At 42.0% G+C, this 11,678-nt stretch overlaps 1 protein-coding gene across 1 annotated transcript; it reads right to left on the bottom strand.

Moving 5' to 3' along the window:
- Nucleotides 1-1,134: 1,134 nt before the first annotated feature.
- Nucleotides 1,135-11,074, bottom strand: LOC100381857 (uncharacterized). Its single transcript, NM_001174644.1, has 18 exons — nt 10,201-11,074; nt 9,803-9,874; nt 9,522-9,726; nt 9,336-9,444; nt 8,998-9,081; nt 8,843-8,918; nt 8,700-8,759; nt 8,560-8,612; nt 8,312-8,478; nt 7,970-8,174; nt 6,322-6,379; nt 6,062-6,118; nt 5,667-5,912; nt 2,242-2,306; nt 2,104-2,172; nt 1,928-2,021; nt 1,678-1,818; nt 1,135-1,593 (listed from the first exon to the last, which is right to left on the bottom strand). The coding sequence occupies exons 1-18, from the start codon at nt 10,906-10,908 to the stop codon at nt 1,513-1,515; spliced, it is 2,550 nt and encodes an 849-aa protein (NP_001168115.1). The 5' UTR covers nt 10,909-11,074; the 3' UTR covers nt 1,135-1,512.
- Nucleotides 11,075-11,678: the final 604 nt, after the last annotated feature.

The raw sequence follows: 11,678 nt of genomic DNA, 5'->3' as shown, positions 1-11,678 counted from the left end.
ATGAAGTTACGCCCTTCATGGCCTTCATCCGAGGATCATTATGTCTCAAGAGAGATAATGTCTCGAAGGACGAAGGTCCTTATCCATTGTGTTGCTTTGTTCTTGGTGTATACCATTCGAGAACAAGGATCAACACATCCTAACAAGAGCATGATGAGCGCTAGTAGAAAATTGGAATTATTGTGTATGGATTTATTTGGACCTACCACATATATAAGTATTGGTGACAACAAGTATGCTTTTATAGTTGTGGATGAATTCACAAGGTTAACATGGATTTTCTATCTCAATGACAAGAGCGAAGTCTTCGTCATATACTCATGGTATAGTTGAAGTATATAATGTCGAGTTTGTAGAATCAAATGGATCTTATGACAAAGATGATGGGAAAACAACTTGTGCAATCATTTATATTGGTGCAAGCATGCAATCAATCAATCCGGTGTATCCAATCTAGATCCAATGATGAATGTTACTTTACAGGTAACCCCTTCCACTTGAAACCTAGTACCTATTTTACTTTTAACCCCTTCCATATGAAACCATTGAATCTAGATTAGATGTTCTGGATAGTTTGATTGCACACTTGCACCAAATGAGTGATTGCACAGGTTATGCCCTCAAATATGATAGTCCATAGGATGAGGTATTCAACTTAGCAATACAATAAAGAACATAGCAATCGGTGATGTGAAGCCAAGAGAGGTAATCCCTCCACCAAGTGTGTCGAACAAAGATCAATGTAGCACAAGTGGATCTTAAGATGAAAGTCAACAAGATCAACAATTGATTTGTTCAACTTATATGGCACAAAAAAAGTGGAATGCGGTGGCGTGGGCGTGGCAGAGGCGTGACGGTGCGCCTGGAGAGCAGGCGCATCGTGGACGACGGCATGGCTGCAGCAGGAGAGGAGACTGCTCGCTGCTGGTGGGTTGCTCTGCTCTAGCGCATTCCACCCTCCATTTTATTTATGCTGTTTTTGCTCTGCAAATGCAGGCTGGTGCAACGCAACTACGCAGGACTCTTCCTCCTCCCGAAAACCAAGTCAAGTCAAAAAAAAAAGTGTCTGCTAGTGCTTTGCGAGTCTGCGCACGTGCCTCCGCCTCTAATGAATGATACGTCACACATGACGGTGTCATTTGCAACTTTTAAATTGTATGCAGAAAGAGAAGAATGCACAGCAGCTCTGGTAGCAGTTTCAGAGTCAAAATTTAAATTGCAAAAAATCTGGCTCTAGTACCAGGACTCGGTGCGACTCCTTCAATTGCATTGCATCTAGTCTAGTATATCACACCAAAAAAAGACAGGCTTCCTTCGATTCAAGAGTAAACAAACCAAGGGGAATTCATTCATTTAGATTCATCCGATGCTTCGCCTTGGCTTCCAGCTCCTGTACATTGTCTTTGCCATGCTTTGCTTCCTTATCAACTCTCTCTGTACATCACAATAGCGAGCGGACCCCCACCCCCCAAAAGACAGACGAAATCACCCATATCTCTTCTATCCCATCAATTATGACACTGGAACAGCCTTGTACATGTATGACGTTCCATGGAATATAGTCAAGTGCGCCCCATTAAGATAAGCTTCCAGCTGCCAACAAAAAAAAGAAGCACCAACATCGATTAGATTTACATCCACACACACACCATCTAATGTGAATGGGGCAGGCCTAACCTCTTCGGGAGAGATTCTAGAGAAGCCAAATTTGTTCATCCAGATCCCTTCAGCTTCATGTGCAGCTGGAAGCACAAAGTGCTTGATCTTCAGTGAGACTAGCACCCTCTCTATGCACGAGAACAAGGCTTGGAAGTAGCCCTGCATCAATCACCGCAATAGGTGAAACATCAAGCAATGAACAAAGAACCAACCCACATGACCAGAACAAACAGTCTAGTTTGAGCTGCAAAGCAATTCTAAGACCCACCAGCCCTTGAACATCCTGGCTTGTAGCAACTAGTGGCAGCTCGGCCACATCACCTCCCATCACACGCAAAAGTGCTGCTGACACCACGGTAGAGCTGCAACAAGCAACTATTATTGTTCAGTAACAATGGACACAAAAGTTGGGACGACATTCCATTCTACCATAACAGTTCTTACCCCACAGTTAACAGTGCGCAGTACATTCCACTGTAATCTTGCCCGGGCATTCCCTCCTTAGGTCCCCTCCTGGTACATTTACATGAGATGAGGACCTTCTGCATACCTCCAAAACAAAGTGTTGTTCGGTTATCTTACCCGTTAACCATCTCAGGAATCAGATCTCTACCAGTGAGAGCTTCACGGATTGGATCAAAAGATTGCTGCAAGGGAACACTTTGTGAGAAACCACTCAAGTCTTGATTCTAAGATAGTTTAATAAGAAGTCATAATGTCCCTCCACTAATAATGCCAAGCTGGCAGCTAGAAAGCTCTGAACTTGCATATTCCAGCCAAAATCTCTTTTACTATTTTCTCTACTGAGATGAGAATATGACAATTGTACAGCAATTCCCATTTTAGGTCTTGTTCAGTTACATGGGGATTGAATCCCTTTCTAATCAATTTTGACTAGCAAGGGATTTAATCCCCTTCAATCCACTCCTAACCGAGCAAAGCCCTTAGGGTGCCCACAAGCTCACTGTTGGGCATTACATTGCTATCAAAGAACAAAGAACTCACCCAAAGCTGGCTATCTCGGTAGTAACATGGGATAAACACAGTTCTATTTTCATCACCCTTATTCCTAAAAAAGAAGTTGCTGAACAGATGAAACCCATTAGTCTTGTTCATAGTTTTGCCAAGCTGATAACAAGACTACTAGCTAATCAGCTTGCAAGTAGGCTGCATGACATGATGTCACCTAATCAAAGTGCCTTCATAAAAGTCGGTTTATTCGAGATAACTTTATGTTAGTGCAACAAACAGCCCGCTTCCTCCATTAACAGAAACAGCCCCGGCTGCTCCTTAAGCCTGATATCTCAAAGGCATTTGATTCGATCTCTTCGCCCTTTCTTCTTGAAGTCTTGCATCACATGGGTTTTGGGCAGATTTGGAGAGAGATTATCAGTGGGCTATTGTGCACTTCTTCAACACTAGTTTTACTTAATGGGTCACCGAGTCAGCCCATCTATCATAGATGCGGCCTTAGGCAAGGTAACCCGCTTTCTCCAATGCTTTCCATATTGGTTATGGACATTCTTGGGTACTTGATCAATAAGGCTGAGGAAGATAGGTTATATGAGCCCTTGGCCCCTATAGTGTTGCAGCACCGGTTCTCTTTATATGCTGATAATGTGCTTGTGTTCCTCAGACCGGCTGCTGCAGATATTAATATAACCATGGATACCCTTCACCTCTTTGTTGAAGCCTTCGGGGTTCACAAAAATGTCCAGAAATCTAGTGATTTTCCCATAAGTTGCGATGATCAGGAATTCAGGATTCGGCCTTGATGCAAGAATTGGTGCCATGTGAGATTTACAAGTTCCCTTGTAGGTGTTTGGGACTGCCTCTCGCTATCAAAAAGCTCACTAAGGATCAGGTCCAGCCCGTTATTGATAAGATTGCCAATCAACTGCCTGGGTGGAAAGCAGACTTAATGACTAAGGCCTTGTTTGTTTCGGATTATAATCTCTCTAGATTATATAATCCAGCGCAAATAATCCAATAGGTAAACAAACACATAGATTATGGGTTCAGATTATATAATCTAAAGCCTAGATTATGATAATCTCATAATCTCCTCGAGAGTAGCTTATTTGAGATTATTTTAGCAAAAGACCCACTACCCATGGTTATGTAAATAGAAATTACAATATATGCCATCTTTTTTTTCCTCACCTCAAATAAACAAATAAGGATATTAGTGTCTTTATGAATAATCTATATTTGTATAATCTGGACTAACAAACAACTACATGTAGATTATAATATGTCTAGATTATAATCTAGATTATATAATTTAGATTATAATCCAGATTATATAATCTATAAGCTGAAACAAACATGCTCTAAAGCTGGCCGGTGTGTCCATGTCCAGTTTGTTCTCACTGAAATGCTTATTTACTTGGCTATGGTCGTAGACCTACCAACATGGGCTGTAAAGGCGATTGATAAAATTCGGCGAGGTTTTCTTTGGTGGGACCACAAAGGTGCAAATGGAGGACACTGTCATGTGGCTTTACCCCCATTGAGTTAGGCGGACTTGGCATCTCCAATCTCAGGGACCTCTCTTGGGCTCTCAGAATGAGGTGTTATGGCTAGCAAAGACTGATCCAGGGAGACCTTGGCCCTCTATGTCCATTCGAGTTCCTAGCAAGGTTAAAGAATTCTTTTTTGTGGCTATGCAAACGGAGCTTGGGGATGGTGCTACAAGTCCCTTTTGGACAGAGAAGTGGTTATGGGTCACAGAATTGTGGACATAGCCCCACGGCTTTTTGCTATCATCCCTAAACAAAGAGCCAACTGGATGGTGTTGGATGGTCTCACAGACCAGAAATAAATATCAGATATTCAAGGGGCTCTTACAGTTGGAGTTATCACAGATTATCTCCTGTGCTAAGTGAGGTTGAACTCTGGTCCGATACTATAGATATTCATCTCTTTCGACTTTCAACTAATAGGAAGTATCAAACAAAGGTGGCTTATGAGAGATTTTTCACTGGATCAACTCACTTTGAGCCATGTAATAGAATATGACATTCTTGGGCTCCCCCGAAATGCAAATTATTTATGTGGTTTGTTGTTCTTATAAGGGTTTGGACAGCTGAAAGCCTGCAGAAGAGGGGGGGTGGATCAGCCAGAAAGGTGCCCCCTTTGTAATCAAAATCAGGAAAGTTTGAACCATATGCTTTTTTATTGTGTTTTTGCCCGGGATTTCTGGTTTCGGTTGCTTCCATGTTAATATTCAAAGCTTGTCCCCTCAGGCCCAAACTCTCAGGTTTGTGGAACGGTGGGATTGGACCAGGGATCGACTTTTCGCTCGTGAAGTCCGGTTTCTCGCTGGATTTCCCGTTTTCGGTAGTGTACGAAAAACGAAAACCGCTCCGGTTTCAGGTGTATTTCGGTTTGAAATATAAAAATATAAAAGTCAAACTTCGGTCAACAAACAGTTTCCGAAAATTCCAAAACGAAAATGTAATCCCTGGATTGGGTTCAAGGTGTTGCTCGGTATGGACTCAATTCCCTCATCATCCTGGGGTGCTGGTGTCTATGGAAGCATAGAAATAAGTGTATTTGCTAATGGCAGGCCCAGCATGGAAGACATCTTTAGAAAGGCTGCATGGGAGAGGGAGCTTTGAGAGACGGCTGGTGCTAGAAGTCTATCACAGCTCCTATTCTAGGACTCTAGGGTTCTTAGGCCCTTGGTGGTAGTCTTTTTGTTTTCAATTATAAATCCTTTTATGTACTCTTGTTTTTGGCCATCGTAAGATGGCTCTCTCTCTGTACTGGTCCTTTGGGACCTAAAACTCTTTTCTTCTTAATATAATGATGCGCAGTTCTCCTGCTCTTTTGAGAGAGAAAACAGCTAACATTTCTGATATATGATATAATGCATCCATCCAACATAATAACAAACTATCCAAAACAGATTACATGAAAAAAAGGATGAAATGGAACGAAGATATTTGACCCAGAAATTTATCTATACAAGAACATATGAGATCAAATAATACAGGACTTACATGAAAAATTGGCACTGCAGCAGAGAGCAATATGCTTCCGTCTTCAGTAGCCCTTTTACCAGAAAGTAATTGCCATTTGAGATCTTTACTGGTGTCCATGCATAAACCTCGTGTCTCATGTTTCTTCTTTATGATTTCAAGATCTGGGTCCGCCAACAGTTGAGCTCCATCGGAGATTATCTTGTCCAATGATGATCGTGTCTCAGAGCAACTACTGCAACAGAACCACTCCTCCTCGGGCAATTCCTGTAGAAAAATGTATTGTGTTGGCATTGAGCCATTCACCAAGGTAAAAGGCATCATACTCCATCTGAAGTGAATATATCATGCACACCAAATCTAAAGTTAAGATAATGACCTATTCCAATCGCATAATAAGGTCGTTCTGCACTAACCTTTAGTTCTACTTGCCATTGACTCTGCAAGCATCCTACATGATACTCTTTCTCACACTGGCCACCACAAAATAGAAATATGTCAACCAAGTGTAACAGTAAACTTGCACATATATGTTGCACTTTAATCAAGAGCAAAAAAAACTAAGAGAAAAATGAACCGTACGAAGAAAAGGTTATGTCTTAATATTTGGACTAGAAATAACGATGTACAAGCAAAAATATCAAGCCACAACAGAAAAAATTAATGCATAGCATACTTGGTCACAGAGTATCACAGTGCGCTCATCAAACACAGCATTGTTGAAATCTTTCTGTCTGCACAGAAAACCTTTACCAGTTAGAACACTGTCAAAATGCAACTGGCATGTCAACTGCGAACATTAAAAAAACATATTACACATTTGAGTTTCTAAGAGACAACTGCTAAGAGTGCCTACTGCCTAGGCACCAGCCGTCATCATCCTGCCTTGCTGAAAAGTGGAAACTCACCTAGATAAGCCAGATAGCTCAAGACATTATGTACCAAGGGGTTTAAACTCATCATTGCCTTCTATTCACAGTAATTATTTAGGCGCTGTTTGATTTCCCTATTGATTTTAGCCTAACCGGCTGCATCCAAAGATCCTACAGCTAGCAGCGGTCCATTTTCTGCCGGCATACTCTTTTTCCATAGGGTCTAATAGCATCACTTGTACTTTAACGTGCTACTTACTGAAAGTTTACCAAGAGATTTTCCAACCAACAACAAGTTTGTACTCATAGCTGTTTTACATTCAACAGAACAATAGAATAAAATACCTATGATCAATACTTGTTAAAAAAATATACATAAAAGAAAAGGTCCCAAGCACTCTATTTTTGTGACACATGCAAAAAGGGCAACTTGTGTTCTCATAAGAAAACTTAAGAAAACCAAAATTCTAAAAGAAGTTTAGGCCCCGTTCGTTTATCTCGGATTGAGGCTGCAAACTATTCCAGCTAATCAATGTTAATACAAATAAACATATCATTCTAGAGTAAATGAACGAGCCCTTAGGGATTCAAAAACCAAGTCAACTAATCAAATGACTTTGTCTAGTCTAGCTCTTCAGATCTAAGTTTTATTTTCCAAGCATCCATCAAATAATGAGGATAAACACTAAAAGGGTAAGCTTTAAGAAACCATCCTCATGCTATGCATGCAGATTTCAGTTAATGCACAACATTCTACTATCCAGGAGATACTTTCTCTGGTTGCAGATCACCATTTTCTCTCAGCAAGGCATCATGATAATTGCAGGGGCGACTGACAAAAAATATTGTAAGGTGTAGGTCCAATGAGAGGACAGGTGTCAGGTGGACAGGGTATGGATGGGAAGAATATAAGTTGATCACCATTTTCTCTCAGTCTCCATGGAGAAAAAGAAGAATCGATAGAGGGGCAGAGACGACCAAATGGGGATAACATCTGCCTTCCATAGAGACTGAAAATGTATTTGTGATTTGAAAAAGTACATCTCTTACGATTTTGGATGTGGAACAGGCCAAACAGCTGGTCTGAAAACAGAGCATGTAGATGCACATGTTGAACAGGATATGATCTAATCATCTAATGACCAAATCATTATCTGTACAATTCTAAAATTTATTTGACCACCTACCTTTGCTCGGGTGCATGGTTTTTTGCTTATGTATTTGTGCCTCAAGCTATTAACATGCTAAAGTGCTGAACTAACTGCACTGGTATATTCATAACAAGACAGTCAATTCCCACTGCAACTACTAGACTGCACATTGAACAGGTAGCAATGCAGATGAACCCTGGCTACTAAAAATCAAAACTTCTTCAAACTACAATGGATTAATCAAGTATAAGCACAGCGTGTCATAATGCATAGAGCATATATATAAGGAAACAGTACTCACTTGCACAGAGCACAGCCTCCAAGATCATCAGAGATGGGGACAATTCGTATAGCTCTCTTCATTATCTGTTCAATGGAATCAACTCCAGCTTGCCTCCCAGCAGCTTTAGCATTTTTGTTCTTTGCTAAAGCCTTTTCTTTTTGCACAAGATTGCGACAACTATCACAATACCATTCTGCGGGGACTTTAGACAGTCCAACGCAAGCTGCAGTTGGTATAACAAGCGAGCCAGTTGTTAAAACCGTTCTCACACACAAAAAAAGAAGAGAAACAATTCACGAAGAAATAACCAAAAAGGATATTCCAGAGCTTGCAGTTAATTCCAAGAACTTGCAAAACTACCTGGATGAAATGACCTTGGACAGATTTTGCACGGGAAAATGTCTCCCCCCTGACCACATTCTCTGCACAGATCATCTGTCTCGCGTTCTGACAGTTCCATATCCTTTGATATTTTCATCGCCAGCTCATGCAATGATACTCCGTTTGATGTGAATATGTTATCATACCTAGCAGCAATGTAACAAAGTAAGGTCAACCATGATAACCCTGAGTTGGCATAATTTAAACACAAGAACATAAAGACTTACGGTTTGCGCCTTGATCCCTCACCTGCATGAGCTTCAAATGCTGATGGGCTAACCTGAATTTTCCGCATAAAAAAGTTTAATTATATTATAAAATGTACGATGAACCTGAAGAAATTACTTAAATGAGAGAAGAGTGAGACCACTCTGTTGCAGTGATTACAGTAGATTCTATGATCCTTGATATACCCATCAACCTTTCTCTGCATCATGCAATGCAAATTATAAACCAAAGCATACACAAAGTGAATTGAAGAAAACCAGAAGATAGCCTTAGTCTAACAACCTGCCCATCAACATAGTAAGCTACTTCTGTGCCATCAAGCAGAACATTAAAGACCAATTTGTGTAGTCTGTTATCCCTGAAGTACCCAAAAAATACCAATGAGCTCATGCACACATACTAAATAAGGAAAGATAATACGCTTATAGTGTACCAACTTGTTTGTTACTTTGCCGGCACTCCCACCCTTCTTGCCTGATGATATGTTCCTTAGCAAAGCCTCCTTGGAACTTCGACTCAGACTACAGCCCAAAAACAAGGGATAGAAGGAAGTAAGATCTAAATGCAAAAAAAAAATATGATTTAAGGGGGAAAAGGCAAATTTACAACCAAAACTCAAACTATGAACCTAGATAGAACAAATAAAGTTAAGTTACTTAGCATCTAACCAGATCAGGCAGATATCTCTTAGACATATTAATTATCTAGCCAATGGTGAGAGCATAGCTATTTGGGCACAATAATATGTAGCACACTGTCTGCTCAAACTGCATACCTCGAACTGCCATTACATGTATACGATGCAGTAAGAGGATCTTGAGGTTGCTTTGACTCGAGGCAAACTTGACACAGTACATTTTCATGTGATGACGGAAGAACAAGCTCTGCAGCATTAGGGACGTTGTCAAATGTATCAGAGGAACTTGCACTTAAAAAAATTCTCAAAGCATGAAGTTCTTACCATTGCAATTCAGACAATTAATGCGGCTCCTTTTAACTACTGGATCAATGGAGGAACGAATCGTTTCTTCCAGAGCCTCCAAGGGAGATCTGTCAGATGCACGTAGCACGTCACGCAAACTATTGCCATTCCCTAAGTAAATGTAATCAGCAGGGTGTTTTTTGGTGCTTCCAGCATGTTGTTCAAAGTAATAAGCTGAAATGGCCTGTAAAATGAAAAGGAGAGCACCATAAATAAACAGTTTTTGTTCTTTAACAGTTTATATACTAAGGAACACATACCTTGGCGCCATTACAGGACAGGCAAAAGCAACGTATATTGCAACCAGTAATCACTCCTTTTAGGACAGCCTTCTGCAACTTGCAAGCATAAACTTATGTTAATAATTGCATGAGGATACAAAAACCAGACAGACAACAATCCAAGGCAATATGTCATCAAAGCAACTTTAATTCCACCACGGCAACTTTATCCTTAACCTGCATTTGTTGTCATGGATCATGGTTTAAGGTCTGCCAAATACTCCTACTATCCCAACTAAGGATAACTCTGTATTGATATTACTAGACTATGCTAAACCGGTAAAAAAAGTTAAAACATGAATTTGCAAGCCATTAGCACACCAGTAACCACAAATTTATGAACTGCTCATAAAACATTAAGGCTGATTCTCACGTACCTTGCTATGAGGAATGATGTACATAACTGGCATCCCCTCAAGCATGCCTGTGTTGAGCAGCTCTCTAATGTTTCCAGGGTGCTTCGTGAGACATGCAACTTTCTTTGACATCTTCATCTCCATCTTCTTCACTGATGGAGGGGAATCAGATGCACTGTCCAGCACATCATCAGATCCAACCAAACTGCTCTCAACCTTTGTCTTGAGCAACGACCTTGTGAACCTTCTCTGAGGCTTCTCCAGGAGCAAAGTAAAACCAACTGAGGCATCCTTGCTACCATCTGGTGTTGCCTGACTTTCACAAGATGCAGACTCTTCTTTATCTGGTTTATTATTCTTGAGCAACGATCGAGTGAAGCGCCTTGCAGGCTTGAGCCCGGCAGCAGCTGCAGGTGTGACAGTGTCCTCAGCTAACATAGTGGTGGAGACTAATACATTTTCCACGGCTTGCTGCTGTAGATTTTCTCCATTTGAGTTTGAGGTATCACACTGGTCATTTCCAGCTGCAATGGCAGTTTCCAACAGAGTTGGTGCTACTGCTACAGTAGCGGCCACATTTGACTTTGATGCAGTATCCTCTGCGGAAACATTCGGCTTTGATACACCATCCGCTGCAGCCACATTCGACTTTGCAGTCACTTCCATTGCCGAGTCATCTGCTGCAATATCCTCTTCTGCGGGCAGATTCGGCTTTGCAATCACTTCCATTGCCAAGACCTCTTGATCGGCATTGGAATCGAATCGGTGGTCAGAGGCGGTGGGAGGATTAGATCCATGTAGCGGTTGGATGATGTCACGGAGGGGCTGGTTAGGCGGCTCGGCGTCGATAGGCGGCGTGGGCGGGGAGACGAGATCGGCTGCGGGGGCAGGGGCGGGGGCGGGGGCAGGGGCGGGCGGGTCAGATCTCTTGCGCCTCTTGAGAGATGCTGATGCCGATGGGTCTGGAAGGGAAGAGATGGGGCGGCCGGAGCGCGTGCGGCCGTGGGAGGCAGAGATCTCGGACAGGGACTGGAGCGCGAAGGCGAGCTCGCGCTTCATAGCCCGCGGCGGCGGCGGAGGCGGCGGCGGCGGTGGGTCACAGGCGCTGCCAACGGAGGGGGACGAGGCCGGCATGGTCATGAGATGAGAAAGGGAGGGGATTAGGCAGCGAACCGATTACGATTGCAGGGGTTCCGCTTGATTGCTGTTTGTTAGGGTTTGGACCACGGGGGCGGGAGAGAGCGAGGGAGGAAGGGGAGATCGGAGAAGACGACGAAGAGTCCGAGAAGGAAACCAATCGCCCGGTTCGCCCGCCCTCAGCATTTACTTCCGTTATTAAATTATTATTATTATTATTATTAGCTACTGTTTTATTTACTATTTTATTTGGCCTACCCTGTTTTGGATCGAGTGAATACAAGATTAGTCAAATAAAATCTTAGACTTTATTTAGATACTCTCGTATTCACCTGTTACCACTTCTAAATTCCATTTATTTT

Source organism: Zea mays, chromosome 6 (genome assembly GCF_902167145.1).
Source record: "Zea mays cultivar B73 chromosome 6, Zm-B73-REFERENCE-NAM-5.0, whole genome shotgun sequence".
In the NCBI taxonomy this organism is placed as follows: domain Eukaryota; kingdom Viridiplantae; phylum Streptophyta; class Magnoliopsida; order Poales; family Poaceae; genus Zea; species Zea mays.
The sequence above is the reverse complement of the archived record's forward strand: the minus strand, read 5'-3'. Positions and strand labels throughout refer to the sequence as shown.